Raw genomic sequence first — 26351 nt, 5'->3', positions numbered from 1 at the left:
CAACAGATCGCCGGGAAAGCATGAAGAATAATTAGCACAGTTAATGAGTGTAGCCAAAATGGTGATCAGCAGGTGGAGTGGCGTGGCGTGCCTACCTTGAGGACGGAGAAGACCTGCGAATCTCCGGAAGCCATGGCTGCGCCGCCTCTGAGGAGATTCGCTAGCGGCCCGCATTATATACGGGCGGAAGGAAGGAAGGAAGTGTGGGCGCCGGAGTCGCCGCGACAGGAAGGAAAGACGGGAGCTGGCCTGGATCGTATCCCGTGACTACCGGTTCCTCCGCCGTTCGATGGCCCGCCGCCGCAGAGCATCGGATGTCAGCCAACCCACCGCAGCTCCTCACTTGTTTTGCACGTGACATGCAATAACGGGGACCACCTGCAAAGTTCTACGATAGCTCCAGCATTCTCTACAGGGCACCTGCAGAGAGTACTCTACTGCATTGGCTCCTTACTTAGCTTGCATTTATCGCGAATCTCTTGCCCAACGTAAAGTCCCGAGCGACCGGAATAAAACGCTGGTGACGCCTGTATATAAGAAGGGTAGAAGGACGGATTCTCAAAATTACAGACCAATATCCTTAACATCAGTTTGTTGCAGGATTCTCTGACATTCTCAGTTCGAATATAATGAATTTCCTTGAGACAGAGAAGTTGCTGTCTATGCATCAGCACGGCTTTAGAAAGCATCGTTCCTGCGAAACACAACTCGCCCTTTATTCACATGATATCTTGTGAACCATTGATGAAGGGTATCAGACGGATGCCATATTCCTTGACTTCCGGAAAGCGTTTGACTCGGTGCCCCTCTGCAGGCTCCTAACTAAGGTACGAGCATATAGGATTGGTTCCCAAATATGTGAGTGGCTCGAAGACTTCCTAAGTAATAGAACGCAGTACGTTGTCCTCGATGGTGTTCATCGGAGGTGAGGGTATCATCTGGTGTGCCCCAGGGAAGTGTCTGCTGTTGTTTTCTATCTACATAAATGATCTTTTGGATAGTGTGGATAGCAATGTGCGGCTGTTTGCTGATGATGCTGTGGTGTACCGGAAGGTGTCGTCGTTGAGTGACTGTAAGAGGATATAAGATGACTTGCACAGGATTTGTGACTGGTGTAAAGAATGGCAGCTAACTCTAAATATAGATAAATGTAAATTAATGCAGACGAATAGGAAAAAGAATCCCGTAATATTTGAATACTCCATTAGTAGTGTAGCGCTTGACACAGTCACGTCGATTAAATATTTGGGCGTAACGTTGCAGAGCGATATGAAGTGGGACAAGCATGTAATGGCAGTTGTGGGGAAGGCGGATAGTCGTCATCGGTTCACTGGTAGAATTTTGGAAAGATATGGTTCATCTGTAAAGGAGACCGCTTATAAAACACTAATACGACCTATTCTTGAGTACTGCTCGAGCGTTTGGGATCCCTATCAGGTCAGATTGAGGGAGGACATAGAAGCCATGCAGAGGCGGGCTGCTAGATTTGTTACTGGTTGGTTTGATCATCACGCGAGTGTTACGGAAATGCTTCAGGAACTCGGGTGGGAGTCTCTAGAGGAAAGGAGGCGTTCGTTTCGTGAATCGCTACTGAGGAAATTTAGAGAACCAGCATTTGAGGCTGACTGCAGTACAATTTTACTGCCGCCAACTTACATTTCGCGGAAAGACCACAAAAAAAAGATAAGAGAGATTAGGGCTCGTACAGAGGCATATAGGCAGTCATTTTTCCCTCGTTCTGCGTGGGAGTGAACAGGGAGAGATGATGCTAGTTGTGGTACGAGGTACCCTCCGCCACGCACCGAATGGTGGATTGCGAAGTATGTATGTAGATATGTAGATGTAGAGTCTTTATGTGTACGTAGCACGTTTACTTTCCCATTTCTGCCACTCATGGAAGCAAAGCAATACATTAAACATCGAATTAGGGCCGTTTCTGTAGTCTTTCTTATAATCCTTGTTACAGTCCTTCTAATGTTTATTTCTCTAGGGCTACTGATGTTCTTAGCCTTTTACTTCTTCTTTATCTCCTCTTTATTCTACTGTTTTTTGTTTTCTTCCACTCCTCTTCGTCTTTCTCATCAGCTTCCACTTCTTTATTTTCTAGTTATCCTTACTTGCCCTTCTTGTTCTTCTCCTACTTTCTTTTATATTATACCCCTTGTGTTGTCTTCTCCTTCACGTTCTCCTTGTCACCTTCAGTTCTTCCTAACAACTTATCCCCCAAATCGTTATTCAATTTTCTTCCTCCTTCTCCTCTCAGTTACTTACATGTTCCATACATCATTTTAACGATTCTTTACTCGAAATGATGTGGAAAGAGTCAATTTATAAAATATGTATACATAATTAGCGTTAGCACTGCACGCCGTCTTCAGGCCACAAGTGGCCCATCGGGACCACCCGACCGCCGTGTAATCCTCAGCTGAGGATGCGGATAGGAGGGGCGTGTGGTCAGCACACCGCTCTCCCGGTCGTTATGATGGTTTTCTGTGACCGGAGCCGCTACTATTCGGTCGAGTAGCTCCTCAATTGGCATCACGAGGCTGAGTGCAACCCGTAAAACGGCAACAGTGCATGGCGGCCTGAAGTGCCGGCCACGCCCAACAGCGCTTAACTTCGGTGATCTCACTGGAACCGGTGTATCCGCTGCGGCAAGCCCGTTGCCAGCGTTAGCACTAATGAACTCATTATCATTTTTAGTTCTATTCATACAACTATACTTTGTTTTATTTTCGAAATTGTTACTTTTAACACCTTATAGACACCCTTCCTCTTTCACTGTGCGCACATTTCCTGCCTTTTCCACGAGATAACCTTGTTAAAATTCTGATAATACCCTGCCCACTCACATTAATGCAACGACACCTCAAAAGCCTGAATAACCATCTTCTACAGTGCCGACCGCTGCGAAACGTGCAGGAAGACATTTTGTGGAAGGGATGTGCAGCCAAACCGAATGCGGTGTTTTGGCCAACTGCGCCAGGTTTCTCAGCTGAGGATCCAGGGCACGACAGCCCAATCGAGGGTTTTAAATCCGGGGAGTTTGGTGACCATTGGAGTCTCGAATCAAGCACTTACACTGCGAGTTGTGTATCATGTTGCTTTGTCCTGTTGGTAGCTGTCATTATGCAGTGGAAAAAGAAAGAGCATGTCGTCGTTGATGTGGCCTCCAAAGATAGATAAATACATGTCCTGATTTTGTGTTTACTTCATGAACTGGTTATTCTTCTGAAGCAAATTTGTAGTAGATTTGCAACATTTGAGTCAGTTTAACATGAACTTGTTAGAAATCACAGAAACATGTGCAGGGACGAACGTTGTGTGTAGACAAATAAGGTCACACTGCCAAAACGTATTAGGCTCTCAAGCTTTTTTTCCCCTCCGATGATTTATTAATTGAATTTTTATTTATTTAAAGGGTCATTGTATGTCCTATGCCGCCAAAGTTGAATTATCGAATTTTGAGACACATTATCTTGGAAACTGTTTAAGACACCAACTTAAATTTTCCATAGTTATTGAATGCACCTTTCTAGATACACTGAACTAGAATTTTTGCTAAAATTGTATTATGGGGCATTTTATCTTATTTTGTTTCAAACTCTCAATTTTTTGACAGAATTTAGTAAATAAATGAACATAAAAACAAAACAAATCTGGATATTTTAATTATTCTAGTTCCGTATGTGTTGAATCTCACACTTGGCATGCTGTGAAAATTTCATGTCTCTACCGTTCGCACGTTTTTAGAAAATGGGTCATTTATTGCAAAAAATGTAGTTCAGAGATATTGAGGTTTAAACTTTTTTTATTACAAATTCTTATGTATACTTACATTTCTGCGTCTTTTATGTACTAGAATTGCCCTGGTCCATAGTCTGTGTCTTCTTCAGTGTCACAACAGTCCAGTACTTGCCTCCTCCTATTCTTTCTTACTTCATCAGCGACCTCAGTAGTCAATAGACATCTTTAGAGAGCAGAATGGGGCGCTCCGCGGAACTGACGGACTTTGAACGTGGTCAGGCGATTGGGTGCCACTTGTGTCTTACGTCTGTACGCGAGATTTCCACACACCCAAACATCCCTATGTCCGATGTGATAGTGAAGTGGAATCAAATAAACAGGAGTGTCATAGCGCTACATATGGCGGAGCAGGTATTAGATTATAAAGTTAGATCGTCTTTTTTGGTCTGAATTCGACTGTTCCTAATCCACCATGCAACATGGGCCTGTGAACTGAGAAACAGTCCTTCATGTACAGCACAAAAGCGTAGAGGTCGATCTCGTCTGTTGACTAACAGAGAGCACCGACAGTTGAAGAGGGTCATAACTTGTAATAGGCAGACATCTATCCAGACCATCACACAGGAATTCCAAACTGCACCAGGATCAACTGCAAGTACTATGACAGTTACTTGAGAGTGAGACAACCTGGATTTCATAGTCGAGCAACTGCTCATAAGCAATGCCAGTAAATGCCAAACGACGCCTAGCTTGTTGTAAGGAGCGTAAACACTGGACGATTGAATCGTGGAGAAACGTTGTGTGGAGTGACGAATCACGGTACACAATGTGGCAATCGGATGGCAGGGCGTGGGTATGGCGAATGCCCGGTGAACGTTATCTGCCAGAGTGTGTACTGCCAACAGTAAAATTCGGAGACGGTGGCGTTATGGTATGGTCGTGTTTTTCATGGAGGAAGCTTGCACCCCTTGTTGTTTTGCGTGGCACTATAACAGCACAGCCCTACATGGAATTTTTAAGCACCTTCTTGCTTCCCATAGTTGAAGAGCAATTCGGGGTTGGCGATTGCATCTTTCAACACGATCGAGCACCTGTTCATAATGCACGGGCTGTCGTAGAGTGGTTACACGACAATAACATCCCTGTAATGGACTGGCCTGCACAGAGTCCTGACCTGAATCCTATTGAACACGTTTGGGATGTTTTAAAACGCCGACGTCGTGCCAGGCCTCACCGACCGACATCGATACCTCAGAGCAGCACTCAGTGAAGAATGGGCTGCCACTGCCCAAGAAACCTTCCCGCACCTGACTGAACGTATACCTGCGAGAGTGGAAGCTGTCATCAAGGCTAAGCGTGGGCCAACACCTCACTGAATTCCAGCACTACCGATAGAGGGCGCCACGAACTTGTAAGTCATTTAAAGCCAGGTGTCCGGATACTTTCGATCACATAGTGTAGCACGAATTAAAACTGTGTTTCGGTTGGTGTTCTTTCTGCATATAACATTTGGGACCGATCTGAGTGTCTGACATCTGGACGCTTAGATGTAAGCAACGACGCAGCTTTTTTTAAATTCCGTCCAATAGTTACATCAAAAAGATGTACACATTCACCAGAAACTTGTTTGTTATCTCATCACACCATTCCGGGCTAAGTGGAGGAAGCTTAATACACGGCTTTTTGGATATCGGGGAGCAAGCAGTGCCTGGCACTAAGACTAATGAATGTGTTACACATTTTTTTCCACGGTTTGACGCTTTTAACAAGCTTAGGGACGTGCAACATAGTACCGAGAAGACAAAAGGACTGAAAACGCGTTCTGAGAAAAAAATGGCACTTCTAAGGTTTAACATTTCCACTCCTCAATTAGCGTCAGGCGCGGGAGAATGTATCCGAGTCACACACTGATACACCCTCAATTTCGCTTTCTCCTTGAACACTTCTGGAATTTCTTAAGGGATTTTTGTTTACATCGTTTTACCCGCCTTCGCCTGTACTCGAAGAAACATTCCTGCTATTTTGTTCGGTCGGAACTTGACTCGGCTTTCCTGTAACAGCAGACTCAGTTGTCTCCGTCTGTGTGAAATGGCAGACGTTGTCGCTCGATGTGCCATCGATCGCGTTTCAAGTCCTCTCTCCGACTCACCGCCCATTGCGTCACGCTGAACTGTCTCCGTCGCGGACACTTCTGAGTTGTCTGCTGTGAACGGTCCGTCCACAAATGCGATGCCACTTCGACAGTCGGATCGTTTCAAGCTTGTTGCATCACCGGCAGTAGAACCAGCAGTGCCGTTATCTTCAGCTGTATTGCTAGCCTATAGAACTAGCTCTTCTTGTAGTCAGCATTCCCACATATACCGAGTGATCAAAATGTCAGTATAAATTTGAAAACTTAATAAACCACGGAATAATGTAGATAGAGAGGTAAAAATTGACACACATGCTTGGAATGACATGGGGTTTTATTAGAACCAAAAGAAAACAAAGTTCACAAAATGTCCGACAGATGGCGCTGGACAGCAAAACGTCAGTGACTGCGCATGACAATCGTGTAGAAAAGGAGCTGTAATGAGAGAGAGAATCAGATGCGCCAGCAGTTGCAGCATGTTGACGTTACCTAAAAAGGCGCTTTTAGTGAAGCTGTATTATCAGAATGGGGAATGCGCTAGTTCAGCGTTACGATACTATCGCCATAGTAAGGAGATTCGAAGGGGTAAAAGTCCGTTGACAAATGCAGCTGTGGCGAGAATTATTTCGATGTTCGAAGCTACGCGTTGTTATGACGATAGACCCCGTAGTGGCGACCGAGCACAAGGCGTAATGCTGCCGAGACAGTTCAGGAAGAAATGGAGACTGTAGCGGGTTCGTCTATGCACGGGGAAGTCAGGGCTCGTGCAGCCGCACGTCGCACCGGCATTCCATACACTACTGTTTGGCTGGCACTGAGGCGTTCCCTCCGATGCTATCCGTACAAAATCCATCGGCATCATGAACTGTTACCTGGCGATTTAGTGAAGCGGAGGGCATTTGCGGTGTGGGCGTTTCAAAAGATGGCGGAAGATGACGATTGGTTGAGTAACGTGTTGTGGACCGACGAAGCTCATTTCACGCTCCGAGGGCCTGTCAACGCCCACAACTGCAGAATTTGGGCTACCGAAAATCGTAGAACTGTCGTGGAAACTCCACTGTATGGGTTGGTTCACCACATCTACCACTATCGGGCCTTTTTTCTTCGAGGAAATGCGTGATTCTGGTTTTGTAACTGCTACCGTGACGGGTGAGAGGTACGCCGATATATTACAGAATCGCATCATCCCCAGCCTGGCTGATAAACACCTGCTGGAACGTACGATGTTTGTGCAGCATGGCCCTCCACCCCACATTGCTAGACGCGTGAAAGATCTCTTGCGCGCGTCGTTTGGTGATGATCGTGTGCTCGGCCACCACTTTCGTCATGCTTGGCCTCCCAGGTCCCCAGACCTCAGTCTGTGCGATTATTGGCTTTGGGGTTACCTGAAGTCGCAAGTGTATCGAGATCGACCGACATCTCTAGGAATGCTGAAATACAACATCCGACGCCAATGCCTCACCATAACTCCGGACGTTTTACAGTGCTGTTGGCAACATTATTCCTGGACTACAGCTATTGTTGAGGAATGATGGTGGACATATTGAGCATTTCCTGTAAAGAAAATCATCTTTGCTTTGTCTTACTTTGTTATGCTAATTATTGCTATTCTGATCAGATGAAGCGCCATCTGTCGGACATTTTTTGAACTTATGTATTTTTGTTTTTTTTGTTCTAATAAAACCCCATGTCATTCCAAGCATGTGTGTCAATTTGTACCTCTCTATCTACATTATTCCGTGGTTTATTTAGTTTTCAAATTTATACTGACTTTTTGATCACCTGGTGTACTTGTATTGTAAATAAAAACGCCTTGCCTTGCTGCAGTTTTACTTGTTTTTCCCAGACGCGTTTCGCCATTTTCTTGCTCTAAGGCATCGTCAGTGGCATCTGCAACGATACTGTTTTGTTATTTTTAGATTATCAAACAGTTCACGTAGCGATTTTTTTATGTAAATAAGTAATTACTTATGGTTTGCTGTGATCTGAGTTTTATCTCATCTGGTATGGAGGTCTTACTACCACTTCATTACCGATACATAGGCACCATTCTGTATTTCCAACTTTTTTACACCATAATGTTTCTCCTTTTTTGTGGTGTACTATTATTCTTTTGCCTCTCTATATAACTATTTCTTCGGACACTGTGCTTTTAACAACGAAAATATTGTAACTTCATTATGTGTTTCCTCCTCTTTGGTTTGTTTACCTACAAGTTGTCAACGTAGGATACGTTCGAAATCAACTTCTATTCATGGTGTTTATATCGCGCGGGTGTGTGTGTGTGTGTGTGTGTGTGTGTGTGTGTGTGTGTTTATGAGAAAGAAAGAGAGAGAAAGAGAAAGAGAGAGAGAGAGAGAGAGAGAGAGAGAGCTGAAGAGTGTATATATGGTTTTTGTGCGTGGTTGGGGGGAGGGAGGGGGGAAGTTGATGGTTTGAGTTGTAGAGTGTTAAACATGAATGGACTAGCTGTTAGCGACTGGTTGAAAGCTTTGGTGATAGCTTTTCGACTTTTCGTTTCAATGTTCTGTGGAGGGGTTTATAGATAAGTGAGTGTAAAGATGTTGGGTGTTATTATTATTATTATTGTTATATTGAGTGGTATTATTATATTAATCTTCTTTTGGAACCTTATTCTATTATTTTATCTATTAGTGTAAACAATGAATTGTTTGGCAGGTGTACTTGATCATTCAACAGGGCTTTCCTTTCTGCTTTGGTTCCTGTATGTGGAGATTTTTTTAAATGTTGATTCTAGTTCTTTTCATGTCTTCTTCTCTGGTTGTTTGATTGTGATTATGTTCTTTTAGGTTTTCTGCAGATGTGGTGTGGTTTGTCCCATATTTCCAGGGTCTCGTGTGTTCTTTGTATCTTACATCAAATGTTCTACCTGTTTGTCCTGTGTATCTGCTTTCACATGTGTTATACTGTAAATATGTACCTGTTTTCTGGAATATGTCTTTGTTTCTTGTCACTTTTGGGGTGTATTTTTCTGTAGAATTGTCTGTTGTGCATGCTACGTTTATTCTCTGTCTTTTGAAAATGTTGGTGATTTTATGTGTGAGTTTGTGTTTGTAAGTAATTGGGTACCATCTTGTGTTTTCTTTCATCTTTTCCTGATTATTCTGTGTGGTTGCTATGGGACTGCATGTTTGTGTTTGCTTCTGTTGTGTTGTTGTCTTTGGTTTGGTGCTTTCTGCTTCTATGTTGCGTTTAATTTTGTTGTTCAGCTTTGTGACTATGTTCTATTGTAACCATTCTTTTGTGCTATCTGCATTATTGTGCCTAGTTTTTTGTGGTAGTTTTCTTTGGTGAGTGGCACTGTGTTGAGTCTACGTAGCATGTGTCGAAGTGCTGCTTGCTTTTGTGAGTGTGGGTGGTTCCAGAATTGGGGAATGATAACCTCCGTTGCTGTGGATTCCTTATTAGTTCCCTCCATTTTCAGCATACTCATGTATCGTTACATTTTAGACACTTTGATTCTTTTCAGGTATTCCCACTGTCCACTGATCACATCTTTACCACACTTTGCTACAGATGTAAGACATATATTTTCACAGACATTTCTTCCACCCATTAAGTCCTACATTTGATACCACAATGTCTGGTCACATCAATGTGACCACCTGTTAAAAGTCTTAATAACCACCTTTTTCAGGGAGGTGTGCAGGTAGAGAGTCAGTGACGTTATGGAACGTACCGACAGGGATGTGGAGCCATGCCAACTACAGTGCTGTGGTCAGGTGAACTAGGTTCCTCGGTTGAGGGTTCATCACGGCAACAGCCTGATCGAGGTGAGCCCCACAGATTGGCTTTAAATCTTTACAGTTTGGTGGCCAGAGGAATACCGTGTACTCTCCCTGGTGCTCTTCGAATGATGCAAGTACACTACAGGCTCTGCAACACTTTGCATTGTCCTGCTGGTAGACGGCATCGCGCTGAGGAAAAACAAATTGCTTGTAAGGGTGGGACATGGCCTCCAGGGAGAGAGGTGTACCTGTGTTGATCCATTGTGTCTTCCAGAATGACGGGATCACCCAATACCACGATAACATTCCCCAGCCCGAACACTCTTTGCTTGTTTGCTTCCAAATGTACCACGCCGTACACACCATCTGTCTTGTGGGTCATATAAAGTAATTCATCTCAAAACGACATCTCCATTCAGCGGAGTTCTAGTTGTGGTATTGGCATGCAAATTCCAGCCTCCATCTTCGATGAAGAAAAGTCAGCATGGGTATATCAACCAGGTGCCTATTACGGATGTCCATACGCAGCAACGTTCGCTGAACAGTCGTTGAGGAGGCGCTGTTGATAGCCTCTGGGTTCATCTGGCTGATAAGTTGCTGAACATTGCACGTCCTTTCGCCTGTATGTATGTCTGTGGCCGTCGTTCATCCCTGTCATGAAGATCCTTCGTGCACCACAGTTGTCTCTGCGCCGGTTCTGGATTGCACCATTTTGCTATGCACGGTGCACTTTAACCACAGCGGCACGCGAACAGTTTACAAGCTTAGCTGTTTCGGAAATGCTTCCACCCTTGGACTGAAAGCCAATCATCTAGCCGTTTTGGACGTCAGATAAATCACTCAATTTCTTCATTAAGACTTTGAGAGGGCTGTTCGCCGCATCCGCTGGACACACTTTATTCATGGTCAAGTCATTGAAATATCTCCAAAACTACACATCGGATCGAAAAAAAGCTATAATTAAAAATTGTTTGTCTCGGACACCACACTCGAGCCTCTCACCACACACTGTGTGCAGATGGCTGGGGTGAGGGGGGGGGGGGAGATGGGGGCAACTTTGAAACCTTCGATGGGGGCTCCCATTTTTTATTGCAGATTGCGATTCTACGGCAAAATCTACATACTTTTGTCTGAAGCGTTTTCTTCATTTAGCGGCGCTTAATCAGAGGGCTCGAAGTGGGTCCACAATTGTAGTTTACGACATGCTACTCAACGGCCCTTGAATATCCATTGGCATGTAGGACTCCACCTACTGTTCTACGCGCCACGGTGGCCGTGTAGAGAACTACAACGTATCGTAATGGACAGTACACTGCGACAGGAGATCACGTATCGTGCAGACTTAGAACAGACAGCGGCTCTAAGCATTACAATACTTGGGCAGTATTTATTGCCTTCACTCCTACCTAACATTTGGACGTTGAATGTTGCAACTACAGAAGAGAAAACTGAAATGAGCCTGATTGATGGAGAATGCAGGAGGAATGTTGAGACTGCTGTTGACTTACACGCCGAACGTTTTCCAGAGAAAGTTCGCTCTCTTTCTTTCTTTTACGAGATTGTGAACGCCTTTATGTCTGATTGCAGCATACAGACCGGCAAAAGGAAACGAAGCAAACGTGTTACAGAAGAAGCTAATGAAACAGCTGTACTAGCGGCAGTGCACCACAAACCATGAAAAACCTCCGGGAAATTACGCTGTGAGTCTCCGATGTATCTGTAAGTAGTAACACCACCATACTGCATCGTCCTAAGTATCAATATGCCAAGAACTTCATTGTGCCGATTTCCACAACCGAGCAGTTTTTTGTATATGGTTACGTCAACAAATGCAAAGGATCCCCATGTTAGTTGCTGAGTTACTACTTTCCGTTGAGTCTACATTTGCAAACCATGGTAGTATTAAGTGGTATAACATGGATTACTGGAGTGTAGACAATAGTAGGGTTGCCTACATTAGGGGCTGGTATGCACTCAGGGGCACACCTATTGTTCTCCTTTGATTGACAGGTACTTAACCTATTGTTCTCCTTTGATTGACAGGTACTTAACCTATTGTTCTGCTAACAGGATCATCCCTTTTGATTAACAGGTCGTTAACCTATTGTTCTGGTAAAAGGTTCCTTTTAGCAGATCAATAGGTTAAGTACTTGTCAATCAAAGGATAACAATAAGTTTTCCCCTGAGTGCTTTCCCACCTCTGATGCAGGCAACCCGCACTAACAAAATGTGCTGATCCCTGGCTTGTCCCCCCACTGACAATCCCCACTAGTTTCAGCAAGTTGACCATCATCGCCCTTGGTCGGTTAACGTACGGGATGGTAACACGGGGCACAAACTCCTTGGTATGTATTTTATCGAAGGCACATTAAATGACCGCAAATGTCGAACGTTTTTGGAACAGAAACTCCTGGCACTGCTGCAGGATGTCGCCCTGGATATTCAACGACGTACGTGGTTTCAACAAGATGGCTGCCAAGCGCATTATGCAAATGAAGCACGGGAAGTATTTCACTGTGTTTACACTGGTTGGTGGATTGGCAAAGGTGGCCCTATTAATTGGCCCACTTGATCGACGGATTTGACGGTGGCGGATAAGTTTCTGTGGGGATATTTACGAGATAAAGTGTACCAGCAAGTGCCAACAGGCCATGAAGATACAGTCAGCCGCATCAAAAACGTCTGTGCTGACATTTCCGTAGATACGCTTCTGTGCCGTGTACGGTCATTTGAAAAGCGAATCACTAAGTGTATTGATGAAACTTCCTGGCGGATTAAAACTGTGTGCCGGAGCGAGACTCGAACTCAGGACCTTTGCCTTTCGCGGGCAAGTGCTCTACCATCTGAGCTACTGAAGCACGACTCACTCACCATCCTCGCAGCTTTACTTCTGCCAGTACCTCGTCTCCTACCCTACAAACTTTACAGAAGCTCTCCTGCAAACCTGGAGAACTAGCACTCCTGAAAGGAAGGATATTGCGGAGACATGACTCAGTCACAGGCTGGGGAATGTTTCCATTCTGGAAGTGTATTGATGCTGGTGGTACTATGTTTGAACACTTACTCTAACTGGAAAAGTAGAGTAGCGTTCGCCTTGAGCCATAGCCACTGTGGGGCGTGAGTAGTCCCCTATTCGATATGTTGGAGGAATACAGTGTTGCGAATGGGGTTTCCAATCAGGAGTTACGAAATTGTGGCCTGTCCTACCCTCGCAACATGGAGGTGGGATCCCACGTGCCGTTGGATTTTCAAGGGCCATTGAGTAGCATGTCGTAAATTACGACTGTGTACCCATTTAGATTCCTCCGTTTACGGCGCCATCTGTGCCGAAACGAAGAAAATGCTTCAGACAAAATGAACGTAGATTTTGCAGTAGAAGTGTAATCTGCAATAAAGAATGGGGGTTCCCATTGAAAATTTCAAAGTTTCCCCCCTGCTACCCACGCATGTCGTTTGGTGGAGGGTCGAGTGTGTCATCATTGGAAGTCTCCCTTCGAGACAAGTAAATTGAAATTAAAACTTTTTTTGGTCTGATGTGTAGTTTTCGGAACATTTCAATGTCTTCAGTTAAAATGAACACCCTGTATAGCTATGATTGCTTGTGTTGACACCTGCCATCTGTGAGTGGTTGCTGCTGGTTTGTGGAATGCGGGGGGGGGGGGGGGGCTCACATTAACGTGACTGGAGCGTGTAGTAGATTTAGCAAGGCATATTCTCCTATTCAGAAGGATGTAGGTTGCAGTAGGTACTGGGAGATGAAGAAGCTTGCACAGGATAGAGTAGCATGGAGAGCTGCATCAAACCAGTCTCAGGACTGAAGACCACAACAACAACATTCTCCTATGCTAGTCTGTGTCTACATCTCCTAAACAATCTTTTGCTGACTATGTGCTAGAACTCCTTCACTCTACATTCCCACTGCAAGGTCCCCTATTTCGATGTTAAACTTAATCGTAATCTTATTTTTGCTACTCCTCATTGTTTTAATGTTTCCTTAATTTGTTTCAGTCTACATCCTAAGCTCGTTATTCTATCATCCCTTGCAACAAGTGTAAGAAATTTGCACATTAACAGAGGATAGCCATGGGTAAAATAATATTGATACTGAAGTAACCACTGTTTCGATATGAAGTCTAAAGCACGATATAACGTTTTTGCCTGTAGCTAAGAAACCACCCCTTTCGCTCTCTCAAGCGCCGAAGAAACTGTGATGCTCAAGAGCTTGTTCTTAGTTATTGACCACTGATAACTGGCCGAAGGCTGTACATCGGCAAGTGCTCTTAGTTATGTGGGACGCTTTGAGAACAGCCAAAATCGAATGGAACACTGCACAACGCAATTAATGTGCTTTTTCGAAACATCGTAATTATTTCCCATGGCGACGCAACAGTTTGAAACTCTGTAATGGTGCAAAAATCGCTGCGCCGTGTGACGTCACCCTCTGGTCGTCGACGTCTCAGACAGTGTCGACACGTGCCATAAAGGCCACGGCACAGAAGTTCATGTGAGGCTGAAGAATACATAGTATTGTAGAACACTCAGTATAATGTTGGTTATTGAAACTGAACTACTCTTCTCGAACAGTCACTATACCCACACAAAAAAAAAATAACTTGTAGCGTTGGTGAGGTCCGTCGGAGCTGGTCCCACCTCGGCGAGGAACTGGCTGTACTGCTGCTGCGTTGGCCTTATAAAGCCGGCGGAGGCCGGCGGAGTACTCCAACTTTCTGTGTATCTGTGAGGAGACCTCTGCAGAAAAAGGTTCGCATTAGTCTATAGCAAGTTCTGTTTGTTTTGAATAATTGTTTTCCTCTTGGTTGCGCCTGAAAGTGCTTGTGTATGTTATAGGGTACACAGGGATGTCTTGAGTGTAGTCTGCCTGGCAGGGGCCGTCTGTGGCAGACGTAACAGAGGTGTAAGGCGGGACAATGACGTCACAACTGCACCAAATTTTACCAGAATTCCGCCCAACGCCAGTGTGAACCTGTGACACTGTGAGTACGCCGTCATATCCCCTCTTATCCAAATTGCCCACCTTTCTCCCGACAGCTCTGGCCCGAAAGGCGATACTGAATGTTTCTTATTTGTATAAAATGCGTATTTGAACCATCGGCTGTTTTTGTTTTAAATCCAAATACCTACCGGTTTCGGTCGTGGACAATCTTAAAGGATGTGGGTTAAAATGGTGGCTTGAAGATGGCCCAGGACCGTAACTGGTAGATATCTGGGTTTGAAATAGAAACAATTGATGGTCCAAATATGCATTTTATGTATTACTTAACGGCTGTTGACTGTCACCTACCGAAAATGTTTACTATTTGTGGCTGAGGAAAACATTTCAGGCACACCGCTGCTCAGAATGGACACAAAAAGGCTTCTTGGGGTGGCAGAAGGGCCTTTCCATCGATGTTCGAACTACACTAAGTTTGTAGTCTAGTCACAGTATCCTCGTCGCCAAAAGGTAAGTGTTGTAGCTACACCTTAGGCACCAAAGTTTATATTGACAAGGAGCTCCGAGGTGTCACTGGCATCAGTCTAAACAGGGGCGCTACTTCCAACCAAACAAGAGACACACGTACCTATAAGTGAAATTATTGAAATGATCACACTTCTAGTTTAAAAAAAAACCAATTATTCATTGACACAGAGTTCATTGTACCACATAGATGTTCATAAATTAAGGATAATTGCAGAATGTGATGTCACACAACGTGGCACTACACAAAACTGGCGCTAATAGCATAGGCACATAGGGAACACACACGACACAGATCTGTAAGTCCTCGGTATTGGTGATAAGTTGAAACCACCGTCCCGAAATACATGAGCCACAAAACGCCACTGTTTCCTTCGCATGTACCCCGACGTCAATATAGGATATGATCAGCGTCCACACGTACACAGGTCGCACAACGGGTTGGCATACGCTGTATCAGGTGGTCGAGCAGCTGCTGGGGTATAGCCTCCCATTCTTGCACCAGTGCCTGTCGGAGCTCCTGAAGTGTCGTAGCGATACGTCGACCGGGAGCATCCCAGACGTGCTCGATCGGGTTAAGCTCTGGAGAACAGGCAGGCCATTCGCCTGATATCTTCTGTTTCAAGGTACTCCTCCATGATGGCAGCTCGGTGGAGCCGTGCATTATCATGCACGAGGAGGAAGGTGGGACCCACTGCAACCCTGAAAAGGCGGACATACTGGTGCAAAATGACGTCTCGATAAACCTGACCTGTTACAGTTCCTCTGTCAAAGACATGCAAGGGTGTACGTGCATTAATCATAATCTCGTCCCACACCGTCAAACCACGACCTCCATGCAGGTCCCTTTCGAGGACATTAAGGGGTTGGTATCTGGTTCCTGGTTGACGCCAGATGAAAACCCGGCGAGAATCACTGTTCAGACTAAACCTGGACTTGTCCGTGAACATAACCTGGGACCACTGTTCCAATGACCATGTACTGTGTTCTTGACACAAGGCCTTACGGGCTCTCCTGTGACCAGGGTTCAGTGGAATTCACCTTGCAGGTCCCCGGGCGAATAAACCGTGTCTGTTCAGTCGTCTGTAGACTGTGTGTCTGGAGACAACTGTTACAGTGGCTGCGGTAAGGTCCCGAACAAGGCTACCTGCAGTACTCCGTGGGATATCTGTGGGATATCGGTCTTCCTGTGGTGCTGTACACCGTGGACGTCCCGTACTGTAGCGTCTGGACAAGCTTCCTGTCTGCTGGAATCATTGCCATAATCTTGAGATCACACTTTGTGGCACACGAAGGGCCCGTGCTACGACCTGCTGTGTTTGACCAGCCTTCAGTCGCCCTAGTATTCTACTCCTAATAACATCAATATACGTTCTTTATGCCATTTTCAATACACAGTCACCATTAGCATGTCTGAAAACGTCAGCACACTTACTCGCTGCACCGTACTCTGACATGCACCAACACAAATTTGCGTATGTGGACTGCTGCCAGCGCCACCGTGCGACGACCGCAGGTCAAATGCACCGCATGATCATACCCCGAGGTGATTTAAGCCCTCAAACCGCCCACCAGAGGGTTGTTTCACCATGTATCAACACTATCCTTAATTTATGAGCATGAGCGTATATTCCTCGCTTGCGACAATCCTGCTCTGAGTCCAGCTGGTGCACACTACATTTTTCTGCCTGATAAAGGCTCTGTCGTGGCCATGTCGTACGTTGTTGAAAAGTGGCTGATCCTTCTTCGGACAATAGAACTACAATGAACTGGAGCGATAGCTGCCACTGTCACGGGAACTGTAATTCCCACAGAAAAACGCTCTCGAACACACTTTGCTCGTTAAGCCACAGCGTGCGACTTATATCCTGCGCAGTCACACTAAGCTTCGCAAAATTTGTCCCATGTGATGGGTGATGCGAAATATAGTTCCGCCCTGCTAGCGACTCTGCAACAGGCCACATGGTTCTGCTGGCGGACTCGCTTCGCCTGGTACGTTGACTACTTGTGTAGCTTGCGTTGTTTGAGGGAAGTCTAACTTGCAGGGGCTACGATTCACGGTCACAGTATCCTTCCTCCTCAAGGGAGAGATGCGGATCTTCTTCTGATGCCACTACTGTGGGCTGATAAGATTCACCTCCAAGATGACTTCCGCGCTGTTACAGCTGGACTGAAATTAGACAGGTTCTGGTTGCGGCAGAGCATCAGCGCTGATTGATGGCTGCGAATCTACGTCCTTCACCTCCATGTAGGACCTGTAGTCCCAAAACGAAGCTAAAAAAGATTTGTGGATAAGTTTACCACGTCGCGGCCAGAGCTGGTACAAATGCTTACGGCGGTTATCACTTCCGGCCTTCCATGAAGCACCTGCTGCAATTAGTAATTTATTCTTAGGGTTATATGTGACAAAACATATAGAATCCTACACAGAAAGAGGTAAAGAAGCTGGCACACCCTCCTAATATCGCATAGGACCCCGCAAGAAAACAGAGGTGCCGCAACAACACGTGGCATCGACTCGTCTAATATCTGGAGGGAACTGACACCATGAATCCTGCAGGACTGTCAGTACGAGCGGATGGGGATCTCTTCTGAACAGCACGTTGCAAGGCACCCAAATATGCTCAATAATGTTCGTGTCTGGAGAGTTTGGTGGTCAGTGGGAGTGTTTAAACTCAGAAGAGTGTTTCTGGAGCCACTCTGTAGTAGTTATGATCGTGTGCGGTGTCGCATTGTCCTGCTGGAATTGTCCAAGTCTGTCGGAATGCACAATGGACATGAGTGGATGCACGAGATCAGACAGGATGCTTACGTACCTGTCAGACTCGTATCTAGACGTATCAGAAGTCGCATATCACTCCAATTGCACACGCCCCACATCATTAATGAGCCTTCACCAGCTTGAACAGGCCACTGTTGAAATGCAGGGTCCATGGATTCATGAGGTTGGCTCCATACCCATGCACGTCCATCCGCTCGATGCAATATGAAACGAGACTCGTCCGACCAGGCAACATGTTTCCAGCCATCAACAGTGTGATGTCGATGTTGATGGGCCCAGGCGAGGCGTAAAGCTTTGTGTCGTGCAGTCATCATGGGTACACGACTGGGCCTTCGACTCAGAAAGCCCTTATCGATAATCTTTTGTTGAATGGTTCGCGCTCTGACACTTGCCGATGACCCTGCACTGAAATCTGCGGCAACTCGGGGATGGGTTGCACTTCTGTCACGTTGAACGCTTCTCTTCAGTCGCCGATGGTCCCGTTCTTGTAGGATCTTTTCCCGGTCGTAGCGATGTCGGGCATTAGATGTTTCACCGGACTGCTGATATTCACGGTACACACGTGAAATGGCCGTACGGGAAAATTCCCACTTCATGGCTGCCTCGGAGATGCTGACTCGCATTGCTCTTGCACCGACTATAACACCACGTTCAAACTCACTTAAAACTTGATAACCTGCCATTGTATCAGCAGTAATAGATGTAACAACGGCGCCAGACACTTCTCTTACATAGGCGCTGGTGGCCACAGCGTCGTATTCTGCCTGTTTACAGATCTCTGCATTCAAATACTTATGTCTATACCAGTTTCTTTGGCGCTTCAGTGTATAAAGCACTTTTCAGCTACTTGGTTTCTTCATGTAGCATACCAAAGCTATGAAATTCTCAGTTAACATGTATGGTTAACAGTCATTACGTAATTTTGAAGTTTCATTTTTCTTTATTTTCCTTATGAAAGCCGGCCGCTGTGGCCGAGCGGTTCTCGGCGCTAGTCCAGAACCGCGCTGCTGCTACGGTCGCAGGTTCAAATCCTGCCTCGGGCATGGATGTGTGTGATGTCCTTAGGTTGGTTAGGTTTAAGTAGTTCTAAACCTAGAGGGCTGATGACCTCAGATGTGAAGTCCCGTAGTGCTCAGAGCCATTTGAACCATTTGAACCTCATGAAAATTTATCAGTCAGTATATTTTCATAATAAGGAGCAATGGCGAGCAAAACGTCTGATTATTAGTTTATCCTGTAAGGTAGAAATTTTACAACAAAATTGCAAAACCGTTGTGCCATGAAAAAAGAAAATGTGTTAATCTAAAAGTCTCTTAATTTTTTATTGGTAGATTTTTATAACATATTTTATAATACAACGACAAACCCTTCACAATTTCAATTAACAGCCAAAAATTCAGTGTTTGCATTATTATGTTCCGCAGAATTGACCAAGTTTGGCTTTGCAGGCCATCCTCAAGTGTTACGTGTAGCAACAACAAGTCTTAGTATATTCGACTATCAGCACTGAATCCGTGGTGTAGGGCCCTCGTCCCCAGCTCGTGGTCGTGCGGTAGCGTTCTCGCTTCCCACCCCCGGGTTCGATTCCCGGCGGGGTCAGGGATTTTCTCTGCCTCCTGATGACTGGGTGTTGTGTTCTGTCCTTAGGTTAGTTAGGTTTAGGTAGTTCTAAGTTCTAGGGGACTGATGACCATAGATGTTAAGACCCATAGTGCTCAGAGCCATTTTTTTTGTAGGGGCCTCGTCTGTCACTAATAATCGTCATTGTTCCCAGCGTCGATGCCAACGGTTTGTGAAAGAAGGAGGAGGAAGATGCTGAGTATCAAGGCACCCTCTCGCCCTCGGGGTGGGAAACTGTTCCAAATAGGTGAAAGAATCCACAGTGTTCAACGTCATGATGCAGAAGTCAGCAGAAACCACTGCATTAAAGACATATAATTTGTATCCACAACACATGTGGCCTCGAATTCAATAAGTGTCATGATCTTTTCATAGGCGAAAAATTCTCCTAATCTGGTCTCTAGGGGGGTGGGGGTGGGGGTGGGGTGGGGGGGGGGGGTCGGTCTGTTACCATGAGAAAAGAATGAATAACCAACGATGCCATAACATTCTACGAGTCAGAGAACGTTTTAACGCAATAAGGAAGCTAAAAAATCTTGAAAGGGAAATTAGATATAGTGGAGGTCAGTGAATCAAATGCAGATAAGGATAACTGGACAGATAAATATTGGGTAATATCAACAGTAGAAGAAGAAAATGGTATAAGGGGAGAAGGATTGGTTATGAATAAGGAAGCAGTTTAAAGAGCGACCTCTATGAAAAATTCAGTGACAGGATTGTCCTCATCATATTCGACAGCAAACCAACGCCGACTACGATAGTTAAACTACATATGCCGATGTAGCAAACAGAACAAGATAAGGAGAAAGCACTTGAGGATATTGAACGGGTATTTTCGTATTTAAAGGCGACAACTACAACGTGCTGACATGAGGAAAGTTTCAAACCGATTTCTCATACACAAAGAGCAGTTGACCGGCGTTGCCTGGTGAAACGTTGTTGTGATGCCTCGTGTAAGGAGGAAAAATGCGTACCATCACGTTTCCGACTTTGATAAAGGTCAGATTGTAGCCTATCGTGATTGCGGTTTATCGTATCGCGACATTGCTGCTCGTGTTGGTCGAGATCCAATGACTGTTAGCAGAATATGGAATCATCGGGTTCAGGAGGGTAATACGGAACGCCGTGCTGGGTCCCAACGGCCTCGAATCACCAGCAGTCGAGATTACAGGCATCTTATCCGCATGGCTGTAACGGATCGTGCAGCCACGTCCCGATCCCTGAGTCAGTAGATGGGGACGTTTTCAAGACGACAACCATGTGCACGAACAGTTCGACAACGTTTGCAGCAGCATCGACTATCAGCTCGGAGACCATGGCTGCGGTTACCCTTGACGCTGCATCACAGACAGGAGCGCCTGCGATGGTGTACTCAATGACGAACCTGGGAGCACGAATGGCAAAACGTCGTTTTTCCGGATGAATCCAGGTTCAGCTTACAGCATCATGATGGTCGCATCCGTGTTTGGCGACATCGCGGTGAACGCACATTGGAAGCGTGTATTCGTCATCGCCATACTGGCGTATCATCCGGCGTGATGGTATGGGGTGCCATTGGTTACACGTCTCGGTCACCTCTTGTTCGCATTGATGGCACTTTGAACAGTGGACGTTACATTTCTGATGTGTTACTACCCGTGGCTCCACCCTTCATTCGATCCCTGCGAAACCCTACATTTCTGCAGGATAATGCACGACCGCATGTGCAGGTCCTGTACGGGCCTTTCTGGATACAGAAAATGTTCGGCTGCTGCCTTGGTCAGCACATTCTCCAGATCTCTCACCAATTGAAAACGTCTGGTCAATGGTGGCCGAGCAACTGGCTCGTCACAATACGCCAGCCACTACTCTTGGTGAACTGTGGTATCGTGTTGAAGCTGCGTGGGCAGCTGTAGCTGTACACGCCATCCAAGCTCTGTTTGACTCAACGCCCAGGCGTATCAAGACCGTTATTACTGTCAGAGGTGGTTGTGCTGGGTACTGATATCTCAGGATCTATGCACCCACATTGCGTGAAAATGTAATCACATGTCAGTTCTAGTATAATATATTTCTCCAATGAATACCCGTTTATCATCTGCATTTCTTCTTGGTGTAGCAATTTTAATGGCCAGTAATGTAAAACCGACGATGAAAAAGCAAATGCTGTGCTGTGAAAATTTTTGTTTCGTTTTCTTTCTCAGAGTCAGTTTTGACTAAGGTATCTCAGGCATTTAAACAATTAGGCAAATAGTTTCTTCCACATACACCACGTGATCAAAAGTAACTGGACATCCCCAAAAAAACATAGGTTTTTCATATTAGGTGAAGTATGGTGCCATCTGCTGCCAGGTACTCCATATCAGCGACCTCAGTAGTCATTAGACGTCGTGAGAGAGCAGAATGGGGCGCTCCGCGGATCTCACGTACTTCGAACGTAGTCAGGTGATTGGGGGTTATTTGCGTAATTTGTCTGCACGCGAGGTTTCTACACTTCTAGACATTCCTAGGGCCACAACTTTCGATATGATAGTGAATTGAAAACGTGAAGGGGCACGTACACCACAAAAGCGTACAGGCCGACCTCGTCTGTTGACTGACAGAGACCGCCGACAGTTGAAGAGGGTCGTAATGTGTAATAGGCAGACATCTATCCAGACAATCATACAGGAATTCCAAACTACATCAGGATCCACTGCAAGTACTATGACAGTTAGGTGGGAGGTGAGAACATTTGGCTGTCATGGTCGAGTGGCTGCCCACAAGCCACACATCACACCGGTAAATGCCGAACGACACCTCGCTTGGTGTAAGGGACGTAAACGCTGGACGGTTGAACAGTGGCAAAGCGTTGTGTGGAGTGACGAATCACGGTACACAATGTGGCGATCCGATGACAGGGTGTGGGTATGGCGAATGCCCGGTGAACGTCATTTGCCAGCATGTGTCCTGCCAACAGTAAAATTCGGAGGCGGTGGTGTTATGGTGTGGTGGTGTTTTACCTGGAGAGGGCTTGCACGCCTTATTGCTTTGCGTGCACTATCACAGTGCAGGCCTACATTGATGTTTCAAGCACCTTTTTGGTGCCCACTGTTGAAGAACAATGTGGGTATGGCGATTGCATCTTTCAACGCGATCGAGCACCTGTTCATAATGCACGGCCTGTGGCGGAGTGTTTACACGTCAATAACATCCCTGTAATGGACCGGCCTGGTAAATTTTGGAACGCCGTCTTCGTGGCAGGTCTCACCGATCGACATCGATACCTCTCCTCAGTGCAGCACTCCGTGAAGAATGGGTTGCCATTCCCCAAGAAACCTTCCAACACCTGATTGAACATATGCCTGGGAGAGTGGAAGCTTCCATCAAGGATAAGGGTGGGGCAACACCATATCGAATTCCAGCATTACCGATGGAGGTCGCCACGAACGTGCAAGTCATTTTCAGCCAGGTGTCCGGATACTTTTGATCACATAGTGTACATTTTTCTCCTTGTGTGCAATTTTAAACAAAAGTTGTATACAAATAGCTAGTTTTGAAAGGAAAGTTGTATTCATGGTTTATCATTTCATGATTAGATTTCGACTGCGGAATGTGAATCATCCGAAACTTCGCAATCCTATCGGTTGAGGGATTAAAACTACGAGAAATACTGTCACTGAAGCTTCTATCCCCACAAATCTAGTAGCTTGTACCTCTTATATTAATGATCCGAACTGATTTAATAGCTATTAGTTTTAAGTGACTTCATTTGCTAATCAAGGCTTCGTTTGTAATAACAATAAACAACGCTGCAGGTCAGAGCGAGCGAGAGAGAGAGAGAGAGAGAGAGAGAGAGAGAGAGAGAGAGAGAGAGAGAGAGAGAGATGAAGAGAAAGTGGAAGAAATTGGACAGTGAGGGGGAAGGAGCGGATAGATAGAGAAGGAGGTGAGGAGGGGTTGGGGAGATTGTGGAGGATGAGGGAGACATGGACAGTGAGAGAGGGGAGAAGAAGGAGATGGACAAAGAGAGGGGGTGAAGGGGAGTGGGACGTATATACAGTTCCCACACTTATTTACGAATTGCGAAGCATTGTCGGGTTCGCTAGTTACTTATGAAATGCAATTTATTATTTGGAAGGATATAAAACATATAATGGACGAAACTGAATGACTTTTAGTTCTAGTTACGTGCAAAACAAACAAATAAAGAACAAAGAGCCCTAGCGATGTTAGTGTTGTCATTTACTACTGTTCTTTCAACAAACTAAAACGTAAGTTTGAGTACTGTGGTACAGTCACTTTAATCTTCAGAGTTGTCAGACAACATCAAACGCAATCTTTAATGCTGGCAGCCAACTCTAAACTGTCTATTCTGGTGATGCTCTTGTTCGTTTGATGATCAAAACCGGCAAAAAAAGTGCGCCATCTGGCTGTTTACTAAACTTGGTTTTGACAGTCACTCTCCCTGCTGCCATGCCTGCTCTTGCTCAAAGAGAACAGTGTTGCCAACCGTTAAAGTGAGCTCCCCACCAGATTCAAGTGCAAAAACCAACAGAAAACCACTAACAAAAATGCCCCTACTCTCATAATCACTAAAATTTCCACTAATGTTTTTTAATTATTATGAAAGACACCAATAGTTTCCTTTCTTCACAAACATTAAATGAACGTACAATAAATAAATCAGCAAGTCAAGGTCAGGAACACACAAAAATGTTTCTAACAACAGCTAATTATTTAAATGAATTCGTCTTTTTCAGATGAATCATTTTTGCCTGCGTCATCACCATCGTCGGTTACAGATTGACACGATCCTTTGGTACCGATTTGTTTGGAATTTCATATCCATTGCAGCATTTTCTTTCAACCTCAAACCTTAGCTTATTCTTGATATAGCAGTTGAAAGATTAAACTTCATTAGATTCCTCTGCTTGTTTTTTATTACATTCATACTGCTAAATATTCTCTCAACATCGGCATTGGAATGAGGCAGTATCTGGGGAGTCACAGCAAAAGTTGCTAATTTCTCAAATCTGGATTCCCCTTGAGTGTCTTTGAAATGCCATACTTCATTCCAAATTTTTTTGTATCTTTAGATTCTTTCCAGTTCAACAAATGTATTTGTCGCCACTGATCATCCACTGTTGGTATAAATTTTACACTTTTATTGAACTGAGCCATTATATCAATTAGATTTTCTTTGTTGTGATTAAGTGCTTGTTCAATATTATCCTGGAAATTTTTTTGATCGTCAAATTTTCTGGTAATCTGCTTTTTTATTTCTTCAGTCAGACTTATTATAAACGTTTCTCCGTCTTCCCGCAGTAATCTTTTTTCTCTCATTTCAAGCAATTGCTTTTCAAAGCTTAATCCCAGATAACAAATTCGATCGAAGGAATCAAGAATATTTTGAGTAAAAATATTAACTTTATTTGCAGCTAACGTAACTTTACTGACAAGCATATGTATCACTTTGGTCAACTCATCAATGTGTTTAGTGTGATCTATATCTTTCGACTCGCACATTTTATTGACTCTGTTTATTACACTTAATTTTGGATGTAAAAATAAAATATATGCGTAATTAGTCTCCTTCGCATAGATAGCGTGCAATATACGATGTGACCCTTTCCGCGCGCTTTAGCTACGGAAATATGTGTTTTTAGTTCTGGCCGGAGAGTGTATATTCTTGATACAGCGGATTCTATTGATAACCACCTTGCCTGGCACGGTTGAACTGTTTTTAACGGGTTCTCTCCATCGCTGATGGATTTTTTATAGCTCTTTATAAAGAGATCGTCTGGAAGAGGAGCGACTAAACCAATCATATGTCTCTTTAACTAAAAACTTCCAATTTATCGGTAAAAATTCTTTTGCAGTAGCTGAAACAGCTAGTTGCGAGGAATGGCAGAAGCAACGTACTAAAATCAGGTGTGGTATCTCTTCTTTCAACTTCGTAAATTCTCCGTTATTTACTGTAACCATGAAAGAGAAATTATCTGTACCAATGTCCATTACATTTTCAAATCTAATCGTTGAATTAACTTCTTTATAGCAGAGGCAATAGCTTCAGCATTACACTCATACAGTTTAGCAAGGTCAAGGTGTTTAGATACTACTTTTTGGTGTAATTTACTCTATAAAACTATAACCAGCCCCAAGTATTTATGTAGAGCAATATCAGCAGATTCATCAATTAATTAGCTAAATGGTTGACCTTTGCAATCTTGTTTTAGAACGTCACTGAAATACGGTGTTAAAACTCTTTTTTTATAACTGGGGTGCACTTAGTTCGGTGCAGCTGAACATTTTCGACATCTTTTTCATGACTGTGATTAATTACCTTTCGCAAATGGTCGACTACACGTACACTACTATGTATGGCTGTGAATAATGCAAGTCTTGCTTCTTCCTTTTTTTTTATTCCCAATGGGCTCGGACTTGAATCAATTTTAGGCTGTATAGTTACAACCTGCAACAATTTACTTAGTCAAAGAATGGCCAAAGATGTAAAACCGATCACTGAGTGAGTGATCAATTTAAAAACAAGGTTGCTTACCTTTTCATTTCGTAGATCTTTCTTTGACATCCTATGAGGCTTCAAATGCCCATAGTGATTCCTTGAAACTGTACCACAAGATTCTCACTTATCTGACCGGCAGTACTTTCCATAACTTTCAGCTAGTGTTTTAAATGGGATCTTGAAGCCAAGAATCCCTAAACTTTTGCGTATATTGTGGTTTCGGCATAGTTATACACGAATGAAGTCGTGAAATAATACCATACACTGAGAATCACAATTGTATAGTGCACACCACGAACGACGACAGTCGAGTTGCTTTTTCCGCGCATTTGACGTGACGCACCCTGCGTCAGCCAACAAGA

The 26351-nt window shown here is 44.6% G+C and overlaps 1 protein-coding gene across 1 annotated transcript in view; it reads right to left on the bottom strand.

Annotated features, from left to right (window-relative positions):
- The window catches only part of LOC124716685 (mucin-5AC-like), a 53362-nt gene extending 27307 nt beyond the window's left edge, over window positions 1–26055 (bottom strand). The window contains exons 1-3 of the mRNA XM_047243224.1: window positions 26026–26055; window positions 25810–25938; window positions 14221–14376 (exon numbers count right to left, since the gene is read on the bottom strand). Of these exons, the coding sequence (XP_047099180.1) occupies window positions 14221–14376; window positions 25810–25938; window positions 26026–26055 (315 nt within the window). The remainder of the gene's footprint in view (window positions 1–14220; window positions 14377–25809; window positions 25939–26025) is intronic.
- Between the last annotated feature and the right edge of the window lie 296 nt (window positions 26056–26351).

This window comes from Schistocerca piceifrons, chromosome 9 (genome assembly GCF_021461385.2).
Source record: "Schistocerca piceifrons isolate TAMUIC-IGC-003096 chromosome 9, iqSchPice1.1, whole genome shotgun sequence".
Classification (NCBI taxonomy): domain Eukaryota; kingdom Metazoa; phylum Arthropoda; class Insecta; order Orthoptera; family Acrididae; genus Schistocerca; species Schistocerca piceifrons.
The sequence above is the reverse complement of the archived record's forward strand: the minus strand, read 5'-3'. Positions and strand labels throughout refer to the sequence as shown.